Here is a 26212-nt window from a genome sequence, read left to right on the forward strand (position 1 = left end):
AAAAAAAAAATCTTTGCCAGTTATACATCTGACAGGGATTAATAATCAGAATATGCAGGGAACTCAAAACACTAAACTCTCAAATAATCAACGATCCAGTGAAGAAATGGGCAAATTAATTGAATAGAATTTTTTCAAAGGAAGAAGTCCAAATGGCCAAAAAACACATAAAGAAATGCTCACCATCCCTGGCTATAAAGGAAATGCAAATCAAGACCACATTAAGATTCTGCCTCACTCCTGTTAGAATAGCTACCATCAAGAACACTACCACAACAAATGTTGGTGAGAATGTGGGGGACAAGAAACCTTCATATACTGTTGGTGGGATATAAATTAGTATAACCGCTAGGGAAAACAATATGAAGGCTCCTCAAAAACTAAAAATAAACTGCCATATGATCCAGCAATTCCACTCCTGGGTATATACCCAAAGAAATGTAACCCAGGTTACAAAAAAGACACCTGCACTCCCATGTTTATTGCAGCACTATTCACAGTAACTAAGCTATGCAAACAGCCAAGCTACCCCACAACTGATGAGCAGATTAACAAAGTATGGTGTTTATATACAATGGAATTTCATTCTGCCACAAAGAAGAATGAAATTTTGTCATTTTGCAAGTATATGGGTGGTACTGTAAGAACATCATCCTAAGTGAAGTTGGCCAGGTTCAGAAAGTCAAAAGCTGCATGTTTTCTCTCATATATGGAATATAGGCCTAATACAAATGCAAGCATTATTATATACACATATAGATACATAAAGAACGTGTGCCTAAAAATGGAACTGGTGGAGGAGACTAAAAGAGGAGGAAAAGGAAAGACAGACAACAAATAATAATGAAATACATCAAATTGTGTAGGAACAAGACACAAGGAAACACACTGAAAACCATTTAACAACGCAGGATGAGGAAAAGGGTTGAGGAAGTGCGGTGGGTGGGGTGGGGGTACAATGACTTAAGCAGAGTGCATGTACAGGTGTAACACCAAGGCAAAATTACACTCAACAATGAACAGACACCTAACCAACAAAGCACAAGAATGAAAAACAAGTCATGCTGAGAGGAGGGCATTAGCAGGAAGGGGAGGATAAAAGAAGAAAGCAAAGATGAATATGATTGATGTACTTTCTATACAAGAGTAAATACAGAATATTTCACCTGTTGAGATCACCATAAAAAGGCGGCTAATGTAGAAAGGAGAAAAATGGAGGGGATGAACCAATTCAGGATATAATACATATATACTTTGAGTTATCATAATGAAACTCCCTATATAACTATCTTAAAAATGTCTTTTTTTTTCCAAAAATGAAGGACAGGAGGTAAAATAGATCCTGTCTGGGGGTTGGCACCAGTGAGAGGGGAGGACATAAGGAAAGGGTGAAGGAGGTGAATACGGTGGGAATATCATGTGCTCATGTATGAAAATGGAACAATGAAGCCTGCTGCAAGTATTCTACAAAGGGCAGAGGGGAAATAAAGGAGAACAATGGAGGGGTGAATCTAAGATATATTGTAAGCACTTTTGTAAATGTCACAATGTACCCCCCAGTACAACAGTAATATGATAATAAAAATGGTAATATTCTACCTTAAGAGAATGAAAGGAAAATAGACAGTTGTCTCATTAGGTACAGAAAAAACACATTTGACAAAATCTTGAACTCTTTCATGATTAAAAAAAGAATTAACAAAGTAGGAAGCAAAAGGAATTTCCATGACATGAAAAAAAGTACATTTATGAAAAACTGGCAGTTAATGTATACTCAGTGATGAATGACTTAAAGCTTTCCTGATAAAATAAGGGAAAAGGATTGTCCAATTCCACCACTGCTACTGAACATTCCACTAGGAGTTTTAGCCAGGGCAATTATGAAAGAAAAATAAAGCCATACAAATTGGATTCACATATGATTGGATCTTTAATCATAGATGACATGACTTTATATGTAGAATAAAGAATCCACAAAAATAAGATCTATTAGAACTCATAAACAAATTCAGCAAAGTGGCAGAATACAAGGATCAACATGCAGGGACTGGAGGGGAGGGGATGGGAAGGAAAAGACAGCCTGTAAAACAAGCAAAAATGTTTGGAAATTATGTATCTGATAGTATCTAAAATCCATAATATATACCTAACTCTTACATCTAAGCAACAAACAGCCCAATTTTTTTAAATGGACAGAGGACTTGAGCAGACAGTTTTCCAAAGAAGATATGCAAGTGATTAATAAATATATGAAAAGTTTATTATCATTTGTCATTACAGAAATACAAATTAAAACCACAAAAAGATGGTTAGAATCAAAAAGATAGAAAAAAAAAAAGTTGGCAAGGATGTGAAGAAATTGCTTATGGTAATATAAAAATGGTATCACTGGTGTACAAAACATTTTGGTGGTTCTCAAAAATGGTTAAAATGTGAACCTGAGGCTTATACCTATAATCCTAGCTACCAGGAGGCAGAGATCAGGAGGATCACAGTTCAAAGCTAGCCAGGGCAAATAGTTCATAAGACCCTATCTCAAAAACACCCAACACACACACAAAAAAAAGGGCTAGTGGAGTGGCTCCAGGTATAGGCCCTGAGTTCAAACCCCAGTATTTCAAAAAAAAGTTAAAAAAGGGAAACAACCATATGATGAAGCAATTCCACTCCTAGGCACACAAGCAAAAAAACTGAAACCAGTTTATTCTATCTTACAGGATAAAGCTAAAAAAAAAAAAGTATTTGCACATAAATGTTGCTAGCTCACTGTGCACAACAGTCAAAAGGTGGAATTATCCCAAGTGTCCATCCGTGGATGAATTCTAAAACGAAATAAAGTAGGTACATACCGTGGAATATTATTCAACCATAAAAAGGAATGAATAATGAATTACTGATAGATGCTACAACATGGATGAACACTGGATACATTGCACTACGTGAAAGAAGACACATACAGAAGATCATATATTATATGATTCCATTTATAGGAAATATGTAGAAAGTAGTTAAATCCACAGAGACACAAAGGCGATTAGCTATTTCCAGGGACTAAGAGAGGGGAGACTGAGGAGTGACTACCTGGTGAGTGCAAGGAGCTCTTGTGGAGGCGAAGAAAATGTCTAGAACAGAAAGAGGTGACAGTTGCACAAACGTGAGTGTTCTAAATACCACTGAATTATATACTTTAGAATGGTTAATTTTATGTTATATGAATTTTTCAGAAGGACTTTTTCGGTAGTACTGGCGTATGAAGCCAGGGCCTCACACTTGCTAGGCAGGTAACTCTACCACCTGAACCACTCCCCAGCCCCAGAAGGAAGCTAAGAAAGGAGGTGGAAGTCAGAAGTTAGATGGAAAGAAGGAAGGAGGGAGTTGGAAGGCATGAGGTTCAAAAGTGCCTATACCTGCAAGACAGGCAAAGTCACAGAGGAGACTAAAGAGCAAGTGTCCAGACATTAGTCTCAAGGTCCTCAGGTGATTCATGAGTTCTCTGCTCCTCCAGTTTTTGCCATACACCCTACCTCTCAGATCACCTCACCATAGATGCTCTGTCATGTCATGTAAAAACACCCTCTTCTCTCTCCTCTCCCCTAATCAAGACCTGTGGGACAAGTAAGCTGGTGGTGCTTTCTCTCCCCTGGAGCTAACCATGAGCTGTTACAATGAGCTTTGGAAGCACAAGGGACATTACAATTTAAGTGCAAACCATGAAGCTCCTTTACCTTTGCAAGTTCTCTTCTCAGCTCATCTTGCTCCTCTTCTGAGAGTGTCTCTGTGGCACTCAGTGTGGCAGCAGCATCTTCTCCTTCCTCGGGTACTGGGTCTGTCCCCAGCAGACCTTGGAGATTAAAAAAGAAAAAATGTGAATGCCAAGTAAAATTCTCCTTTGGGCTGCTCCACTGTCAAGGCCGGAATAAAGTCAATCAGGTTAGAATCCCACACTGCCTTTCTGCAGCAACCCAATGACCTAGCTCGTAATAAAGGACAAAAGTCTGGGCTAGCCAATAAATACTGCCAACTGAGACTCTGGCAAAGTATAAATTTAGAAAATATAGCCTCCCCTCTGCTTCCACTCATATTCTCAGTCACAATATGGTCGAGGCAAAGCTGTGTGAGCAAATCAGCATAAATTAGATCAAAGATTTTAGGGGAGAGGACTACACACTCATTAACTCCTGTGGAGATCAAATCACTCTTTAACAACTTCAGTGAAGGACCAACCACAGAACAACTAACCATCTTAAAAGAAACCGTGTTCCGTTTCCTCCCGTTAGTTAGTGGTGGTAAAATCTTAGCACTCAGGAGGCTGAAGCAGAAGGATGGAGAGTTTGAGGCCTGACTGAGCTACTTACTGAGACCCTAAAGAAGATGGGAGGGAAGAAAGAAAAAAAAGAAAAGGAAAAAGCAGAGCCTACTGGGAAGAACTATTTTGGGAGTACAGCCAGCGAGGCAGCAGCCGCTCAGCAATCCATGCTCTTCTGCACCATGTTCTTCATGGCCACCTGCACCAAGGCTAAAGGCCAGTGAGGCTCAAACCTTGGGTGCAAAACAGAAGGAGGCATCAATAACCTCAGCGATATTTTAATCCAATTTTTAAAATCAAAGTTAATTCAAAGAATCCACTATTTTACATTCTAACATTTTGTTCAGAGATTTTTTGTATTAATTTTAACTTCTTAAGCACTGCATTTACATATTGTTTGATTACTAAGCTTTTGGGTACCCTCTTAAACTTTATACCTGAGCCAGGCACCAGTGGCTCACCCCTGTAATCCCAGCTACTCAGAAGGCAGAGATCAGGAGGATTGAGGTTCGAAGCCAGCCTGGGCAAATAGTTTGCAAACCCTATCTTGAAAAACAAAAAAAGGGTTGGTGAAGCGGCTCAAGGTGTAGGCCCTGAGTTCAAGCCCAAGTACCACCCAAAAAAATAACAAAAAACTTTACACCTAAGACAAGTGTTTCCTGGCCTCTTGCCCTAGCCAGTCTGCCTATCCATTCCTAGGTCCCAGGTGTGGGATTTTTTAATCTCTTTCAGCAACAGATTTTGCTGCACAGAGGACCAGGAGAATATTTCCTGTTCTTTCTACCAAAGAGTGTCACAACCAATACAGTCTTTCCCTACCACCTTCCACAATCATTTGAGCAGTGTGGGTTCAGCCATAGGAGCTATGTGGCACTCCTCCAAAGCACAATGCCAGGAACATGAAGGCAGCTGGGCAGGCGGAAAGGAAGACCATGCTGTGAACGAGCTGCCAGTCACAGCAACATAAGAGAAAAACAAGAACCAATGTGACCGCACTCACTGTTACAGTCACAAAGGTTCTTGGTGTTGGGGCTATCACGTGCCAACTATTTAACGGTAGTTCATAATTATGATAATCACCACGACCAGTACCAAAACAGTGCCTACCTGGAAGGTGTTTACAGCATCCTAAGCAAAAAATAAAGTAATACAAATAAAACAATTATAACACCACAAATTGGACTGACAAACATAAGCTTCTGCACATCTCTAAAATACTTTGAAGGGACTGCTTGAGTTAATACTTCCATGACAGAAATCTGGCCATTTCACTCTCCAGTTTAATACCTTTTAGTGCTTCCATGTTTTTAAAACATAGTCTAGCCCCTTAGGGTAGCAAACAGGCCTCATGGGACCATCTCCTCCTTTCCGGTACTGGTGCCTCTCAGTCCAACTCCAGCCAACTCCAACTGTGAAGGAGGTGCTGCACCACATACAGTCAGAAACTGATTCCAAGAACTAGTATGTGCTTGTCAAAAAGGGAGTATGAGAGTGAGGATGGGAGTCAAGCACAGCAGATAAGGAGACACAGTCAAAACTGTATCAGAGTTGCCAGTAAACAATCCTTAATTTTATTGTAATATTCTGCTCAGAACTCTCAAGTTCTCAACTGCAAGAAGACTAAAACCAAAACAAGACCAAGAAACTTCAGGTGCTAAACCATGCCTTAAATAGCAAAGACTCTTTCACGCTTTTAAATAAATGCTACTTTGCAAATCTACTTATGTAAGGGGAAAATACATTATCTGATTGCTAATAATGGATTATGGGTACCACCAATTCCAAGAAGAATCCAAAGGGATTCTGCTATGGGTTGAACAACCTTAACTCAAAAAAAATTAAGATTTTGAAGAATTTCAGATTTCTGACTTTCAAATTAGGGATGCTCAATCAATCAGTAAAGTCTATGCAAATATTCTCATCTCCAAAAAACTCCAAAACCTTAAAAAGTTCTTCTCCCAAGAACTGGTTGAATATTTGAAAGCTAAGGAATATTCAACCAGTTCATGTAGTATTCCATTAGAATACCAAGGAAAGTAAGTATCTCAGAAAAGAGGACTTTGGAATTGTCCATAGTTGGCTGCAGGACCACCAAGATGACGTGATTTTTATACTCAGCATCTAACAAAGTTGATGACAAATGTTCTGCTTTTTCCATATTACCCTGTAGGTGGCAGCAAAACAATAATATTAAAATTTAAAGGCACAGTTTAAGATATTCAACTGAAAAGGATGCAAAGCAAGTACAGGATAGTAGATGCCAAAATTACCAGCAAAATATGACAGCCATGCCTCAGGATAATTACTAACCACAGCCACCACCATGGGTGTATCCTGTTTATATTCAAATCCGAGCCAAGTGGTTCAAATATATGGTTCAAGTATATTCAGTCATTTACATGCAACAGAAAAGGGAATGGAACAGAAGCTCAGAGAGGCCAGGCAACTTGATCAACTAGCACAGTTGCTGGAGTTAGGGTTTTGAACTCAGATAGTCTGATTTAAAAGGAGATCCTTAATATCAGTGATCTGAAAACTAGAAAAGACATTGAAGGCAAGAATAATAAGACTATTTTTAAATAATCTGGCAGACTAGACCAAAACCAACCTTCATTATTTCAAACACAAGTTTCCCCAAACCCGAGGATCCAAATTCTGCCTTATATAACTTTTTAGATATCATCTTGTTTCCTATATGCTCAGAAATAGTATAGCATTTAATATGGAAGGAGAGTCTGGCCTTTGAGAGAAAAAATTAATTTCTCATTCAAACTACAAAAGGTAGACAACAGGATACTTTATAGTACTCCTTAAAATTATAAATAGCCCCAAAAAATTCTTGTTAAGTTTTAAAGTTCCTTCTCAGAATCTGATGCAAAGGTGTTTTTAAATGATGAAGACAGGGAATAATGACTAATATTTATTGAAATATAATAACCTAATCACTGTGAGGGGAGATTTACACCTTGACAAGGACTGTTTGCTTGAAAACTTAAGTCAGGCCTCTGAATCTTCTCTTAGGCCCTTCTATCCATTCTTTATAAAATCAATGGAAGCAAAGAACACTGCTAAATCAGAATCCCCATCCTTGATCAAATATGGATCAGGTTTCTCATCCTCCACCATCCCCCAGATGATGTTCATCTTGGCCTGCCTTCAGCAAGAATCCGATTAAGTTGGTTTAAGTCAGAGTCCACCTTATTCCTGTATTTCTCGGTAGTAATTTTCCATCCAGAGCTCCCTAGACAGACAGACAGACAGACAGACACACACACACACACACACACACAGGAGTTCCTTGCCCAAGCAATATTCAGAGAGGAATCCAATCTCCTTCCCCTATAATGCCCCCAATGCAGTAGTCTCCGTATCTACCTCGATGGTACTGAACAATTTTCCTTACTTTGTGTTAATAAGTCTCACTGAATAATTGTTTAACATTTTCTCATAAAACAAAAACAAAAAAACTTACAACCTACATCTGGTGAGAGGAGTATTTATTTCCACCAGGAAACTTAGGTCCTCTGAGGTTGCATAATTTACCCAGATTCCCAGAGGCAGGTTTAAAACTCGGGTCTTTCTGATTCTGCACTCTTATTTCCTTACATACTTTTTCTTAGAGAAATACCAATGAACAGGGCAGGACAAGGAAAACAGTCTCCACAAAGACTTCTTCACATCCCTGGTCTGAAAAGTCACAGATGGCATTATCAAGCCCAAGTGAATGAACACTGGCAATCATTTGCCCCCTTAGGTTAATATTTTAGCCATTTCCTTAATTCTTCTTTGTACAGTGCAAGCAGATCATCTCCCATCTTCAATTGTAATAATGGGATCTTTGAGGTGTTTTTTGATGTGTTTGTTTTTACATTATTGGGGTTTGAACTCAAGGCCTAAACCCTGAGCCACTCTGCCAGCCCTTTTTTATGTTGGGTATTTTTTTTTTAATTTTATTATTCATATGTGCATACAAGGCTTGGGTCATTTCTCTCCCCTGCCCCCACCCCCTCCCTTACCACCCACTCTGCCTCCTGCCTCTCCCTCCTACCCCCTCAATACCCAGCAGAAACTATTTTGCCCTTATCTCTAATTTTGTTGTAGAGAGAGTATAAGCAATAATAGGAAGGAACAAGGGTTTTTGCTGGTTGAGATAAGGATAGCTATACAGGGCATTGACTCACATTGATTTCCTGTGCGTGGGTGTTACCTTCTAGGTTAATTCTTTTTGATCTAACCTTTTCTCTAGTTCCTGGTCCCCTTCTCCTATTGGTCTCAGTTGCTTTTAAGGTATCTGCTTTAGTTTCTCTGCGTTAAGGGCAACAAATGCTAGCTAGTTTTTTAGGTGTCTTGCCTATCCTCACCCCTCCCTTGTGTGCTCTCACTTTTATCATGTGCTCAAAGTCCAATCCCATTGTTGTGTTTGCCCTTGATCTAACATCCACATATGAGGGAGAACATACAATTTTTGGTCTTTTGGGCCAAGCTAACCTCACTCAGAATGATGGTCTCCAATTCCATCCATTTACCAGCGAATGATAACATTTCGTTCTTCTTCACGGCTGCATAAAATTCCATTGTGTATAGATACCACATTTTCTTGATCCATTCATCAGTGGTGGGGCATCTTGGCTGTTTCCATAACTTGGCTATTGTGAATAGTGCCACAATAAAACATGGGTGTGCAGGTGCCTTTGGAGTAACCTGTGTCACAGTCTTTTGGGTATATCCCCAGGAGTGGTATTGCTGGATCAAATGGTAGATCAATGTCTAGCTTTTTAAGTAGCCTCCAAATTTTTTTCCAGAGTGGTTGTACTAGTTTACATTCCCACCAATAGTGTAAGAGGGTTCCTTTTTCCCCGAATCCTTGGTGGTGTTGCTGATGATGTCTGTTCTCACAGGGGTGAAGTGGAATCTTAGTGTGGTTTTAATTTGCATTTCCTTTATTGCTAGAGATGGTGAGCATTTTTTCATGTGTTTTTTGGCCATTTGAATTTCTTCTTTTGAGAAAGTTCTCTTTAGTTCACTTGCCCATTTCTTTATTGGTTCATTAGTTTTGGGAGAATTTAGTTTTTTAAATTCCCTATATATTCTGGTTATCAGTCCTTTGTCTGATGTATAGTTGGCAAATATTTTCTCCCACTCTGTGGGTGTTCTCTTCAGTTTAGAGACCATTTTTTTTGATGAACAGAAGCTTTTAGTTTTATGAGGTCCCATTTATCTATGCTATCTTTTAGTTGCTGTGCTGCTGGGGTTTCATTGAGAAAGTTCTTACCTATACCTACTAATTCCAGAGTATTTCCTACTCTTTCCTGTATCAACTTTAGAGTTTGTGGTCTGATATTAAGATCCTTGATCCATTTTGAGTTAATCTTGGTATAGGATGATATACATGGATCTAGTTTCAGTTTTTTGCAGACTGCTACCCAGTTTTCCCAGCACTTTTTGTTGAAGAGGCTGCTATTATTTATGTTGGGTATTTTTGAGATAGGGTCTTGCGAACTATTCTGCCCAGGCTGGCTTTGAATCTTGAAACTCTTCTCTGCCTCCTGAGTAGCTACGATTACAGGTTTGAGTCACTGGTGCCCAGGTTCCTTAGGTGTTTTAGGTAGGGCTGTGACCAGCAGCAGGGTGGAGCCCCACTGTCTAGGGAGTGAGGACAGAGAAGACACACACATAAGACTGCACTGAGCTAATGTTAAATCATTTCTACATGGTGTGGTTTTTTGGGGTTTTGTGTGTGTGTGTGTGTGTGTGTGTGTGTGTGTGTGTGTGTGTGTGGTACTGAGGCTTGAATTCAGGGCCTTCACCTTGATCCACTCCACCAGATCCATTTTTGTGAAGAGTTTTCAAGATAGGGTCTCACAAACTATTTACCAGGGCTGGCTTTGAACCATGATCCTCCTGAGTAGCTAGGATTATAGGTGTGAGCCACCAGCACCTGGCTTTACATGGTACATCTTTGAACAGGAGATGCATTTGCACTGGTGGGCCAAGTAATCACTGTGACACAGCTGTCTATCACCTGCAAACATGCTTCCCACTCTGGAAACTGGGCATCAATGGCTTAGAAAATCCCAGATGTACCACTTACTGACTACAACACACATTCTGTGTTAGGAAAATAAAAACAGGAATACAACATTCCTAGGTGAAAAGCAATTCAGGTGAGAGGATGAGTCTGAGGGCATTTTAAGAAAACCTTAACTTTCTTTAAAAATATGCCCAGAAGTGTTAGAGTCAGCATACCTGACTGAATAAATCTAAGGGAACTTCAATAAGCATAAAACTTAAAAATTTTAGGTGACAAGAAACCACTAATTTTTAGTTTAACTGGCAAAATGTTTTATTCCTGCATAGAAAAACATGAAACAATAGACCATCTAATGATCTGAGGTGTCTTAGTGTTCATGAAATGCAATACATCAGACTTGGGAAAACTTGTGGGTAATCTGAGGAAGACAGTGTTCTTCAGCTTTGGGTTTGGTGGGAATGTGTGGGAGGGAGCATACCAGGGAGAAAGGAAGACAGGCCAGGGGAGAAGAAGAATGGGAGAGAGAGTGCTAAAGGCCTGATGTCACCTCCTTATCTTTTCATCTTAGCACTCACAGTGCCTAGAATAGAACGAACATTAATATTTTACTTGAACTGACTTTTTTTTTTTGGCTAAAGATGTAATCAAGTTAGTTTCTTTTCCCATTCACCACATATTTCCACAAATTTCAGTCAACATCCCACACACACACACCTGGGTCTCCCTAGCCATGGGTGGCCCAGAAGTCATGATCCTCCTACCTCTCTGCTGGGATTACAGATTCCATACAATCTTTTTATATACAAATTTAGATCCTACAACCAAGTCCACCCAAGTCTGGTGGGTGCTGCCATATGCACCCCCCCCCACACACACACCCCGCAGCCCTCACCTGAACAGCTCTGTCTTCTAGTGCTTCATCTTTGACCTTCATTCGACTGTTTCTCTTCAAAACTTTCTATTATGGTTAAAATTTTAGCTACTTTCATGCAAATTTAAATCTAAAAAGAATATGGGACCATTTACAACTCAAACACTTCATTGTATAAAGATGAGGAAATTCAAGTGTGGGAGGTTGAGATTTAAAAAAACAAAACAAGCATGAGATCTGAAATTTGATGGTGTGGTTAACTAAAATACACCTCCTTCAAAGTAGTCATTCAACTTCCTAACTCCTGCTGCCTGTGAATGTGTCTTATTTGGAAACAGCATCTTTGTAGCTATAAGCAGGCTCAAGTGAGGCCATACTGGAATAATCCAATAACTGGTGTCCTTATAAGATGGAAATTTGGACACAGAGACCAAGAGACGAGAATGTTGTGTGCAGGCATAGCACACACAGACATGGGGAGACTGCCTGTGATGCTGCAGGCAGAGAGACAATGATGGAGCTATAAACCAAAGAATGCTAAGGATGAGCCTATCAGTCATGATAGTACAAAGCTGTAATCCCAACTATGTGGGAGGTGGAGGCAGGAGGATCCCGAGTTTGACATCAGCCCAGGTAAAGTCAGGAAGACTCTCAAAAACAAAAGTACAAACAAATACACTGTGGGTATGGCTCAAGTAGCAAGCGCAGGAGGTCCTTGGGGGGTGGGGGTGGGGGAGGGAATGCCAAGGATAGTAAGCAGTCCAGAAGCTAGGAAGAGCACCCTGATTTTGTACTTCTAGCCTCCAGAACTAGGCAACTATAAATCCCTATTGCTGCAAGCCTCCCAGGTGGTAGCACTTTTTAGGGCAACCCTAGGAAATTAATATAAATGGAAAAGAATATAAAAATGGATTTGGTCATCTACTAGCTGGGTGACCTTTGGACCTACAAATCCCAAATCCCTCATCTAAACAAAGCGAGCACACAGAAGGATCTGTTTTCCTGACTTTCCCAAGCACCACCACTCATTCCATCTCCTTCTCTCCCCTACTTTTCCATGATGCTGGGGTTACTGTCTTGTTCCCTCACCTGTCACTCTTCAGCCCCTCAACCCTGCATTTTTAAGTGTCAGTTCCCTGGCATTACTTATATTCACAATGATGTGCAACAATCTCTGCCACCCCTTCCTAATCATGTTCTCTATGTCTGTGAACATGCTACCTCTCCATCTGAAATGCCCTATTTCCAAGTCCCATTCATTTCAGTCAGTCAGTTTTCAGGTTTACTGTTCCTGGAGAATTTTTCCTGGACCCCCAAACCAGGCTGAGAAGACACTGTGGCTTTGGATACAATGACCTTTCAGTAATATCTCCTACACTAGGGCACAGCCATGGCAGGACAATACTTGGCCTCCCTGTTCCAATCCCGAATCTTTAGGTCCAGCACAGTCTCTGAAACATGGTGTCTAGCAAAGAGATTTTCAGCAACACTCTCTGAATAAATGAATTACAGGAAGGTACATGGTTGAGTTACAGGGAGAGATAAGAACCCAGACTGGTATCACTGTCTACCTTACCTCTTGAGCCCTTTATTTTATATATTGCATTCTCTCTACAAAGGTTTTCCTACTTAAAATAGGAAACCCCCAACTTTTATCTCACATGTCACCCATCAGAAGATTGTTACTATTTGGACCAAGTGCTCTATCTTCATGTTACAGAGAAAGTACACAAACACTCCATGTGTTGTATAGGTGGGGCACAAATGATATTACAGAAGGAAAAATATGAAGTCAGCAGCTCCCAGGAAAGTTCAAGTAAGAGGGAAGAAGATGCCAGGAAAATAACCTAAGGTGTCTGGAATTAGAATGTTAATACTGACTATCCAAGAAATAATTTGTTGACATAAAATTGAGCATTCAAAGACTCTCTAGAAAATAAACTGCATATATCATCTTACACAGTCTTCAAAGAGACAACAATGACTTTAACATCAGAATAGCAGTACAAAACTTCAGACTGCTTGATTCAAGCACAAATGAAGGGAAATAAGACTCCCTTTTTCAATCCTAGAAACATAAAAAGAGATACAACATATAAAGTGTCTATAATGGTACTATGCAAAAATATAGTTAAGATAAAGATTTTTTCCTTATAAGTCTGTGCTTGGCGCTCCAGCTCTCTGTGCCTTATTCTGTTTCTGGACATGACAAGCCCCAGAAGTTGGAGGAATATTTGGAGGGTCCCACACCAAGGCAGCTCTCTTCAATGAAGTTGGAATTTCTCAAACATAGCATGACGGACTTTAAGGACTTTTGAACCACGTAACTCTCAGTAGGGACACAAGCCTGAATAGCATCTGGATCTCTAAGCACTAGATGTCAGTAGCAGTCTCACCCACACCAGGTATGACAACCAACACCCAAATGCCCGAAGTGGGCAAAGCTGTCCCAGGTTGAGGAACACTAACCTCAGGCAGGGGAGCAGCTGAAGACACAACAGTTGACACTGCTCAAAGTTAGAAGATGGTGACACAGAATAAGGGTCCTAGAAACCACACTCTTGAGACAGTAACTTCCCCATTAACTGCTCACAGTGAGAAGAGTAAGCCTGGATGTATGGGGATTGAGTTGAGTAATGTAGCGGAAGCAGCAAGAAACAACAAAAAAATCTGAGGAAACTTGATCCACTCCATTTAGGGAAAAATCCAGGAACCCCAACATCTTAACTGAGCAATGTGAGGGTTACTAAAGAGGAAAAGAGACAGAGGAGGAAGGGAAAGGTGGAACTAGGAGCAAGAGCAGGGAAGAACCTTCTTCAGAACACAGGAAGGGCCCTGACAGGAGTCAATGCCCAATCCAGGAAAGAAGTCACTCCCCAAACTTCAAGAAAAAGTGGGGGAGGAAGGAAAGATCCCGACATATTCTGAAAAAACAAACTGGAACTGGTAAAGCTCAGTAGTACACCACCTACCGTGGCTTGGAACCCCACCACCACCAAGAAAAAAAAATCAATTTATAATAAAAATTTAAAAAACACTGATTGAAAACTGAGAGACAAGTGCTAGTCCCAGCTTAGGCTAACTAGACTTGGTGATCAGGAGAATCACACATCTCTCCAAGACTCAAAATGTTCACATCTGCAAAATCAACTAGAGTGTGAACTAGTCCTTGCCAATTCCACGCACTCAGTCAATTAGAACATAATCACACATACTAAGGACAGGTTCTGTTTCACAAAATTTGTTTCAGTTACTGATAGGTATTTGTGTTTATAAGGATTGTGAGTCAAAAGGGAAAAGATGCCCCTGAATGCACTGGTCATGCCAAAGGTTCAGACATCCCTGATAAAGGACATCTTTTAGTTCCAGCCACTGGCTCACCTCCTACTCAAGAACATCCTGCCCACTGACTGAATCTTATTACTTCTCCTTTGCCCTATGAAGGCATTTTGGATATAAATCAGAGAACATGTTCTTTTTAGATCAGCAGTCAGTGTTCCCAACCTTTCTCAGTAGGATGGCTTTTTACATCAGTCCTTTGTCTATCTGACTAAGAAAATACGCAGTGACCAAAAACCACTTGTAAGTAATAGTCTTAAGAGCATCTACACAGAAATACAACTACTACAAACACAGAAAAGACATGTTATCAGTCCATCTATATATCACATTTGAAGTTCAGAAGGTGTGTGGGTTTATATGTCCTAAGGAATCTCACACACAGAGACTGGGAACCAATGTTTCTAGGTCCCCACTTTGATTTGGCTGTTTTGGAATCACTGAACTCTTACCAGACAACTGCATATGGTGGGTTTTTTTTTTTAACAATTTTTTTTAATCCCATGACTTCAGGCTGCTTCAGATCGCTACTAGGAATTCTGAAAATAATTTGGCAATATTTGCAGAGACACAGCCAATCCTACACCTGAAAACGTCCCACAGAAGCCATGATCATAACTGGAAGAAAGAAAAGAGGTGAAGTGGGGACCAGAGGAATAGATAAGCAATCAGAGAAACAAGCAGCGTAAGTCTTCCTTGGTGATTGCAGCCTGGCTTCACAAGGTTTTCATGGCCCTTGTCACTGAGGCTTCATTATGGAGCTCTAAGTTCCCCACTGTGTGTGCTGCTCTGATCCATAAAATTAAAAAGTTAGAATGATGCCATCCTTATTAAGGAGCTGAGCAAATAGGAAGCCCAGTTCCCTTTATTACAGAGATCTGTCGTGGGCCACAAAGACAGAAGGGTCAGCAAGGGGCCAAGTTCTCAGCAATCAGACTCCCCAGCAGACTTCAGCTGCTATCACCAGCCCCACCTTCTACAGACCTACTCTGACCCTTTTATTGTCAACATTTTTCCCCTTCCAGGAAATCCAAGCTCTACCTGCAAAGGTGGCTACCAACTGAAACCAAGAGTTACAGAGATGTTGCTTTAGCACACACCCTGTAGTTAACAAATACACAAACCTCCAGTACTTATAACTGTATCCTTTAGCACCTGTTTTCTGAATTACCCATGTGTTATACTTAAAAAGAACAAAATGTGACCTATTCTTCATTAATAAGGAAATAATTAACTTCCAGGAAAACTCCATTGCTTCCTGGACAAGTTACAGAGGAGGTCATTTAGCTGTCTTCCTCTCAGCACTGTCTATTAAGAACAACTTGGTCCAAGATTCAACTTGGACCATAGCTGTTGAGGCTCTGGCTTCTTGCCAGCCGAGTGACACATTCAGACCCTCACTGACCAGACCCCAGGCTGATAGAAAATCTCATACTGCATGTGGGAGGGAACAATGGCTTCCAAAGGCACAGCAATTTTGAGATTTTCCTTTTTTAAAAATCTCTTGCCTAGGTATTTCTGTGAGTTGCTCTCAGTCTTCCATAACAAAATTCAGGACATCTGTTAGAAACCCTGGAATTCGGCCAGTGCTTCAGTGCTTAACCCTCAGTTTACCAAGACAACAATGAGGGTAGTCTTCACAAATTTCAGAAGCAACTGGAAAGTGAGGCCTTCAGATTCCTCCTTTTCTGTTATTTATCAGCTTAACGCACTCAAAGTGATCAGAAGACCTCTAATGAACACAAAAACAGTACTAACTTTAAAAACTAACTTCCCACTACAAATACATTCCGAATACTTAACAGCCAACTCTCTCTCCTCTTTCAATCTGGAAAAACCTTGCTAACTCGTTACAACACAGCAACACCCTGATACATCTTTCACTAATAATTTTAAAGCCAGGTGAGCCCCAAGATACGTCTAGGTTTTATTACAGCAAATCTTACAATATAGTTACCAAATTTCTGAGTAGGTGATCCAGGTGGAGATAAATTTCCACTAGGAGACAAGTAGAGATAATTTTTGTTCACTCCTGTATCAAAATCAAATGGAGACTGGTAGTCCTCAAATAAGTCCATGTCTCTACTATCCATTCCAGACAAAGGCAGAGTGCATGGCTTTACAGCTGCCTGAAATTACTCTTCATTTGTGTGCCCCTTCGGCCATGGTCTCTTTGCACCAAGCAAGCTCATTGAGGAAATCAACCCCAGCTTAGAAGCCACGCCCAGCTTCTAGGCTCAGGTGCAACATTTCCTTCTGGAAGCCTTCACCCCCTCATAGTAAGAGAGCCTTTTAATAGATGACTGATCCCCAGCAACCTCAGGAGAGGCTCTGATCACCACCTGTTGTTAATTTCAGTCAACAATGAACAACCAGGGCAGGGGAGTGGTATTTTCTTCAGTAAACAAAGGAGGGGCCAGCTCTGCCATAGCACTCAGATGTACAAACAGCTCAAGCAAACCCTGGAAGAATTACAAAAAAAAAAACCTACAGTTTTTTTAAAAAAAAAACCAGTCAGCTGAGTACAACTACACCAGGGCAGACCTAATCTTCTAGGACAAGGAAGGATTATGGGTCAGTAATCTCCTGCAAATGCCATCTGGGGTGATACTGTTTTCTACCCTGGATTACCAGAGAATTCTGAAAGCCAAGCTTCCTGGGTTAGAATCAGCTTTCTAAGCATAACCTGGTGCAAAAATAAGACTATATTTCCATCACTACTTTACCTAAAGTGTATTATTGTCATCAAAATTTCAATCTTTCTTCCTTTCTTTTTCTCTTTTGGAAGGATGCAGTTATAGTCACATGCACTGAAAGGAGAAGAATCAGCTTTGAAGGTGCAGCTCCCATGTGTTCCAGCACCTTCTTTGTTTAATTAAGGTCCTGGCCCTGAGGTTCCATATAAACCTGTTTCCCTTGGCACAGCCCACCCTGCAGTAAAGGGCCACAGCAGGCTTGTAAAACAAAACTTCCAATCACCAAATTCATTTCCTTTGGCACCAGTCTCTCAGCACAACCTTCCTTTGCTCATGGTGGCCTATGCTCCAGCACAGCACTGACAGCCCTTATGGTTCTAATGTTAAGGAGGTAAAAATAAAGGTATCCGTCTGCCTCCTTGGGGACAAAGGTCACTGCACAAAAGAAAAAAAAAGGCAGTGTTCTACCTTTTCAATATCTGAGGAAAGAACTTGATATAGTCTCCTGAAGTAGAAGCAAACATGAAACCCAAAATAGCATAAACATTAAAAATATAGTGTGTGCCTAGTATAAAAAATACATATGCATCAAGGTAATCCATATTCATCTCAACTTACCATTGGTTTTTTTTTGGCAGGTTTTTGTCTTAAGTTTTTTAAGTTTATTTTCAACAACAACAAAAAATCAATCTATATTCTCTTTCCTAAAAGGTACCAAAACTGGGGAAACTAAAATGTTGCTCATTTTATATTAAGAAATAGGAAAAATGGTTTCTTTTTTTATTATTACTTAGAAGAATGAACTATCAGGTTTCCTGAAATCTACAGTATCTCTCTCTCTCACTGTGACAGGACAAGTATCAGTCACATCCCTGGATTAGGGAATTAAGGAGTCCTTGGCCTTCTCTACATTTTCTGTGTTTGGTCACTAAATACTGGTAGAAAAAGCACTTCTCCATTACCTCACTTGTTCTCCCTCCTTGACACACAAGTATTAGAAAGTTTTTAATACAGATAGAATGCAAGCCATGACCACCTCTACACTTCTGTCTCAACCCCACGTCCTTGACCTCTGTCAAAAGCCCTCCTCTCCCAGCATCAGCATACAGATGTGAAGGGCCATCTGCCAGCCTGTCTGGGCCCTACAACCTCCCCCACAGCACCCTGTTGTCCCTACCCTGAAGATCTGGCTTCAAATCATTGTGGAATGGAAAAAGTCAACAAGGCCTATTTACAAATATGAGGGTTGAGAATTTAATTATCTATAAGCTTTACTCTACCTGCTTTGGTAGGATCTTAGCACTATTACAGAACACCCCAGCTCTGGGAACCAGTTCTTGTTTATATCTCCAGTCAAACCCCAGTGCAGACATTCCAGCCTTGAGAAAAGTGAAAACAGATGACCAGACATGGGAAAAGTATGGGTGGCTTAATGGAATGGCAGAAATTCAGTTGACTCGAGGTTCACAGACAAAGTAGAAGGGAGTTGAAAAAATAAAAACCAGAAATGTAGCTCGGGAATACACCACTGAAGTGACAAACTTTTACACACAGTATACCGCATAAACAAACAAACAAAAACTTTGCCTGGTTTTTGAGCCAAGCAAAAACAGTATAAAAAATGTTAGGGCTGGGATGTAGCTGAATGAATGGTAGGGCACTTGCCTAGCATGCATGAGGCCCTGGGTTCAACACCCATACCACTAAATAAATAATTAGAATTTTATCTACAAAAGTAAATGCTATAAAGATGACCCTGAAGAACACCCTCCCTTAGGGACACCCTCCCCCCAACTCTGGAGGCTCTACTCTCCCATTTTACACTTTTTTATCTCAATTAACTCTCTTGTTTTACACTTAAAAAAAAAACAAAAACAGATGACTCTGGAAACAGTAGCAGTGGCTACTCCTAAAACAATCTAGCAAGAAAGAGGAAGTCTTTGGGTCCATGGCTGCTTTTCATTTCCTGTGTGCCAGTTGGCCCAATATCCTGAGTCTCATAGGCCTGACCTTGAAGGACTCATACCTTGAAGGAATTCCCCCTGCTCTAAAAGGAGGCACCACTGAGAGAACCCTCCTTCCAATGTCTCTGACCATACCCTACTCAGACCTGCTTGAAGTGCTCCCATGGAGGCTGGATGAGTATGGTAGGTATCTGCTGTCTTATCCATTCAATACCATCTTTCTCTTGAGGAATTCCAGATCACATACTTCATGGGGTTCTGGTGGAGAAATAATCATAGTTCCTATATATTCCCTGGCCTTTGGTGTGGGCCTACGTTTCAGATCTGACTGAGGCAGACCACTGTCCCTTTGTTCACACAGACTGACCTAAGAGTAGACATCTGACAAAAAGTACCTGTCATGGCTTCTCTGATATTCACTCTATGAGTAATGGAAGAAAGTGGCTCTATAACCTGAGCTGCTGGTGAGCAGCTGGATGCCAATTTGGAGAGACCTAGAGGCTCCTTCCCTTCCCAGGCCAACAGGCAAGAGAACCAGTGCTGAGACAGGGAAAGGACAGAAGGAGAAACAGAGACAGGCAAGGGATAGAGCTGTAGCATCTGAGTCCCTGAACCCAGCTACCTGGGCTTTCTAGTTATGAACAAAGAAATTTCTGTGCTACTTCTCTTACGGTTGGGCTCTGTCAATTCAGTAGAAAGTCCTGAAAAAGTACCTACTTTCCCACTAAGTTTCCCACTATTACCCAGCCATATTTCAGCCAAACTTGATTTTCCTGTTTAGTTGTTTGTTTGGAGGTGCTGGGGAACAGAACCCAGGGCCTTGCACATGCTAGGCAAGTACTCTACCAGTGAGCTACAATCCCCAGTCCTTTTGCTTTTTTGCCCAGAGTCTCTTTCTATAGCCCAGGCTAGCCTTGAACACATGTTCCTCTTGCCTCTGCCCCTGGAATACTGGCATTATAGGTGTGCATCACCACACCCAGCCATTCACCTAGTTCTTGAACACATGCAAAACTTGTCCTAGAAATTTTTTTCAGACTAAAGACTCCTTTATATTTTTACCAGTCAAGGGCTGGTGAAGTGGCTCAAGCAGTAGAGTGCCTGGCTAGCAAGTGTGAGACATTTAGTTCAAACCCCAGCACCACCAAAAAAAAAATTCCTGTGTACTTTTACCTGTCAAGTTCCTACCTACCCACTTATCAAATTCTGCTTAATAAGTCACATGTGTATGGTGTATGTACAGGAGATTTTCATTTTATATGCTATCTGAAAAGGAAAAAAACAAGCAATGCAAACACCTACTGAGTGGATGACTTAAGTATTCATGTAAAGAAAAATATGCAGATTAACATGTCAATGTAAAAATACGTATTTAACATGGGGACATATTCTTGACACATTTAGCAAATAAAGCAGGTTGTATTATATGATCTTCTTCTGTGTAAATAATTGAAGGGGGCGGGGCAGACCAAGTAACCAAGAGAAAGAAAATGGGCAGCAAGAGGAATCTGTCACACAATCCCAGAAAAGTGCTCATGCAATGCAGAGCCAGCAGAGGGTGCCCAAAGGCAGCTCAATGGTCAACGGGTGCAGCCAGTGACTTATGCTCTTGCAAGTGGAAACAGGAGGTACAAATGACCATGGAGAAAATACGCCTCTGTCTACCTACTGATACATACATAGCTCAAATACATCAGCACAGGTTCTCTCCAAGTTTGACAGACATTTAAGGGATAGTCTGATTTAAAAGCTGTATGACACAAAACTTACTTGGCAGGCCCTTGAAGAGCATCTCAGAGACAAAGTGGCTAATCAATAGGAGGGACAGGTCACAGGTACTCAGATAATTCAGTTCTTAAAAAGGGGAATGGGAATACATTCTTCAAACAACATCAACTCATTAAAGACAAAGAAAATGATCCATATTAAAGAAGACTAAAATATATTCCAACTAAATATACTTGATCCTAGAGTTGGTCCTATAATGAATTCTATAAAGAACATCATTGAATGTGCTGAAAAAACTGGAATATAGCCAGGCATGGTGGTACATGCCTGTAATACTGCACTTATGAGTCCGAGCCAGAAGCATGAGTATGAGGCTAGTCTGGGCTACATATGGAGTTCAAGACCAGTCTGAACTACATAGGAAAACCTTGTCTCAAAAAATCAAGGGCTGGGCGTATAGTTTACCAAGCACCACAAAAATAGGGGGAGAGAAGGAAGGGAGGGATGGAGGGTAGGAAGGAGGGAGGGCAGAAGGGAGGGAAGGAAGAGAGGGAGTGAAGGAAAGGACCAAAGAAAGGATTCCAAATTTACTGAAGTTGACAATTGTACTGCACTGTGGTTATGTAGAGCATATCCCCCTTCTCAGTGCAAACACAAAGTGAAAGTTGAAGGACAAAAGGCCCTAGAATATTCAGCTTCCTCTCTAGCTAAAAACACTGTCTCACACAAGAAGAAAAATGAAGCAGGTGGAGTAAAATACGAACAGTCAGTCAATCAGACTAGAGGGTGCAGGGTCCTTCATACTATTCTCAGCCTTGCCATTTTTCTGTAAACTTGAAATTTATATGGAACTCCTCTGCATCAGATTTAGCTTTCTGCATATACTTGATAATTACTCTACCTCCTGAGCTACACCCCCAGCCTTTTGTCTGTGTTTTTCAGATAGGATCTCACTAGCTTTGCTTCAAATTCACAATCCTTTTGCCTTTACCACCCAAGGACCTAAGATTACAGGTATGCTTCAGGAAGATTTAGCAGTCTTGAGGGAGCTGAACAAAAAGGAAGAGGCCACTTCTCACACCAAAGAGTAGCTTACAATGACTGAGCTTTGGTCACAGTTTAGACATATATGTACATCTTGGTTCCTGGCCACTTCTGAGAGCTGGAAGAATTTCCTCTACCTTCCACTGAAGAAGTCTCACAACCATACCTTTGCTGGTCACATCTTCCTTGAGAAAGTGTGGGAGGGAAGTGAAGGAAGCAGTCCAAGAAGCCAAAAAGGGCAGAAAATGCCCTTTAATGATGATAACAGTGACAGTAATTGTGACTCAGCCCCAAGGAACCGTTCCTATGTACCAGGTATTTTTCTATGCACTTTGCACCAACCCTTTGGGATAGGGTTTTTTGACTTCATTTCACAGACGAGACAACTGAAGCACAAAGAAGTTATTTAACCAACTTGCTCCAGCACAAAGTAGTGAGGCTAGGATTTGAACTCATGCTCAAGAAGCAAAACATATGGAAGAAAACCTTGAGCGACCAATATGACATAAATGTTCACCCTTGTAACACACCTCTCCCCAAAAGGAATAAAGGGAGGAAAGAGATCTAAAATGAAGTCACAGGACTGGGTGTCCCAAGAGCCATGGTAAAGAATGGATAAGGGGAGGTGGAAGCCAGTGGCAAACCTGAATGAAAAGAAGCTCCAAGTTTGTGAAGTGTGTGTAAAGGAAGAGTCGGAGCAGACAATGCAAAAGAAGGTGCACAGTGAGGCCAACCAAGTTGTCTAGAAAGCCCAGGGCTTCAATTCCAACACTAAATAAAGCTAGAGTAAATCATGTTGGCTTTAAAATATATGTCAGCCTTCAGATCCAAAACTTTATAGCAGAAATTTGGGGAATATTCCATTACTTTCCCCCCTTATTTTCCACCCAAAGTGAAAAAAGTCTACAGTGGCACAGGATCATATTAAAAAAGAAAAAAGAAAAAACTAACCTCGCTGGAGACCCCCTCCAGAATAAAAATGCATAAATTACCAGACATATTCAAATCATTTAGAGCTAAATGCAAAGAACTTAAATGACAAGTTCTTACAGGTGCAAATCCACTTACCTGTCCCATTAACTTGCAGAGAAACTCTCACTTGACAGGAACCCTAACATTCAAGGTTGTGTGTTCCACTCTCAAAACAACTGAAGTTGAATTAACAGTGATTGTCAGGCCAAAGGTTTTTTTCCCCACTTAAGACATTTAGAGCTAGCATGACACATAGTAAGAATGATACCTAATTCCCTCCCTCAACCTATCTCCAAACACATTTTCTGGTTAAGCTTCAGCTGGGGAAGTCACCCATACTAAAGAGATTTCATTACTGCACCAGAAAATAACAGAAAGATTGGTATTTGCCACGGACCCAGTTAACTCATATACCAAAAAATGAAATACATATTTTACAAATAGAATCTGAGTTTAAGTTTTATGGTCACTCCTTGCACTTGTTGGTGGCTTCCCTGATCACAGGCTCAGGTAAAAGTTCATCAACTAGTGCTTCTCCACTTTTAAGGTTTCTCCGAGCTGTTTGAAACTACAGTCTGACTGAGCATGTGTAGAGTGGGGCCTGAGATTCTGCCTTCAAACTCCAGGTGATTTCAGATGTTACAGATCCGACTTTAGCTGACAGCTGCTAAGTGTGCCTGAGGATAAAAGTCTAAGCAAACTCCACAGTCATGTGTCACTTGGCAATTCTGTCACTGTGTGACCATCATAGAGTATGCTAAAACAAACTACGAAAGCCATGAGCTCACTAATGGAACCACCATATTGTGCATAGTTCCATGGACATGTTAGTCAGATTTCTGTGGCTGCAACAAAATACCCAACATGCTCAACTTAGAAAGAGGATTTATTTTAGCTCCAGTTTCAGAAGTTTTAGTCTACGGTCACTTTGGGCCTGTGGCAAGGCAGAATATCATGCAGCAAGCACATGGTGGAGTAAAGTTACTCACTTCATGGCAGCCAACCAGGAAGCAAAGAGGAAGATCAAGGGCCCAATGTCCCTTCAACAGCACGCACTCCATGACCTAACTTCCTCCCAATACACCCCACCTCTTAAAGGTTTCAATGTTTCCCAACAACACCACAGTGGGGTGACCAATCTTGAATACATGAACCCTTGGGGAACATTCCAGAACCAAACCATGGCAAGTATTAACTGACATGCTTTTCATTCCACAGGGCACCAGCACTTTCTAAATATATACTTTTGAAAATTAGTGATTTTATAGCCACAAGTTTTGTTGTTTTGATGTCTGTTTCTTTTTCTTCCTCTCATCCTAACAACAGTTCCACAAAACAAGCAAGTTCAGACAGGGCAAACTGCTATGTCACGATAGTGCAGACAAGTACCTGGACTTTTCTATTGGGTAATCACTTGGAGCCTGGAATAATAATAATAATCATAAACAGGACCAGAACAATGGCTCAGTAATAAAGGAATACAAGCTGGCCATTCCATTTAAGTACTAACATGTACTTGAGGTTACCATGGTCTCACTGGTGAGATTACTGGAAGATTGAGAGGTTTTGTCCAAGTTGAATGCTTATAATTTGCTGACTGAGTTTAAAGAGTGCTCTGTAGGGGTGCATAAACATAACCGAATGTCAGAACCCTAAAAGGAATAAGTGATCTGGAGGACATCATTATAATTTGGAAAAACTGGCACAGGGCTTACACAGCTATTCCGGTAACTGGAGGCTCAGATGAAACAGTTTTCCTTAAGGGAGTGGGAATTTCTCGAGCACAGTAGGCACTTATTTAAAATTAATGTTGACAGGGAACTTCAACCTCCAGCAGTCTGAGGCATACCAAACGTGCTCCAAATCTCACCAGGTCATTCAGTTAGGTGGCTGGACTTGCTTTTAAACTGTAACGAGCTCACTGGCTGAATCTAGTGAGTCAACTATTAAAGAATACATAGCACAAATATTGCCAATTTATTCCTAAGTCTTATTAAGAAACAGTCCTGTGTGAAATTTTACAGCCTCTCTCTCTCTGAACCTGCTGGTCTGATTAAGAAAGGCCTTCACCAATTCCAAATTCCATATCCTTTCCTTCTTAAAGATAACAGTAAAACCAATGCTACAAGCAAATTCAAGAGTAGATTGCTATCCTGAAACCAAATCAATGGCTGGAAAGTACTATAAGCCCTGGCATTTTTTAAGTATCTGACTATAATAATAACTGTATTTATTATTGTGAAGACGCTTTATAACCTTTTCTCAGGGTTTTAAAAATGGCATTATCAAATGGATATTTATGAAAAAAAAACTGCATAAGTTTACTTATTCTCAGAAGCTCTCAACGTTAAAAGGATAAGACCACTGAAGTATGGATGAGAAGGGAGCCTAACATGGAAAAAAATGCTTTCCCAATGTTTCCAGAACCAAGAAACTGCAATTATTGTCACATCATCCCTGAAAGATCAAGACAGTTATGTGTATGATTTAATAACTTTGCTTCTTATGGCTAAGAATGCTATCAATTCACCAAACCAATTTCCTCCTATTCCTATGCACAGGGTTATTCTCCATTCCCAGCCATCCCTGCAGTTGGACATGGCCATGGGACCAACATCTAATCAAAGGAAAGTGATGTATATTAAAGGAGAGAGACACAGATTGTTGTTCATACCTGCTGAGATTTTGGGGGTGCTAATGCAGCGAAATTCAGCATAAGGTGACTGATAGAAATATTTTTCCAAAAAAGAACTTCAGATGGATTTTTTAATTCCTCTTTTAAATGATCATATTCCCAGATGAAAAGTTTTTGGAGGACTTGAGGCATGGCTCAAGGGGCAGAGTGTATGCCTATAAGACCCTGAGTTCAATCCCCAGTACCACCAAACAAACAAACGAAAACCCAACTAGAGCTGATGGAGTGGCTCAAGGTCCTGATTCAAACCCCAGTACCATCAAAAATAAATAAAATACAATAAAACAAAATAAAACCACGTACTTCACTTCTTACCCAGTACTCTGGAGACTGAGGCAAGAGGATCATGAGTTCAAGGCCAACGTAGCCTACATGGTGAGTTCTAAGCAAGCCAGGGCTACACAGTGAAACACTATCTCAAAAAAATTTAAAAACAAGAACAAACTTTGGAAACAGATGCTGGTGATGACTGCCCAATGAAGTAACTGTAATGAATGCCACTGAATTATCTACTTTAAAATGGTAAGGATTGCAAGTTTTGTGTTTACTTATCCTCCCACTATAAA

At 40.6% G+C, this 26212-nt stretch overlaps 1 protein-coding gene across 7 annotated transcripts in view; it reads right to left on the reverse strand.

Moving 5' to 3' along the window:
- The window catches only part of Tpd52 (tumor protein D52), a 103940-nt gene that overhangs the window by 26207 nt on the left and 51521 nt on the right, over positions 1-26212 (reverse strand). For 2 of the 7 annotated variants that reach the window (XM_020176260.2, XM_020176259.2), the window contains exons 1-2: positions 16505-16831; positions 3726-3841 (exon numbers count right to left, since the gene is read on the reverse strand). In XM_020176260.2, the coding sequence (XP_020031849.1) occupies positions 3726-3841; positions 16505-16640 (252 nt within the window). In that variant the 5' untranslated portion in view covers positions 16641-16831. Of the gene's footprint in view, positions 1-3725; positions 3842-16504; positions 16833-26212 lie in introns of those variants that run through there. The other 5 variants (XM_074068750.1, XM_074068751.1, XM_074068752.1 and 2 more) reach the window with 4 other exon arrangements.

The sequence above is a fragment of the Castor canadensis genome, chromosome 3 (genome assembly GCF_047511655.1).
Source record: "Castor canadensis chromosome 3, mCasCan1.hap1v2, whole genome shotgun sequence".
Lineage (NCBI taxonomy): Eukaryota > Metazoa > Chordata > Mammalia > Rodentia > Castoridae > Castor > Castor canadensis.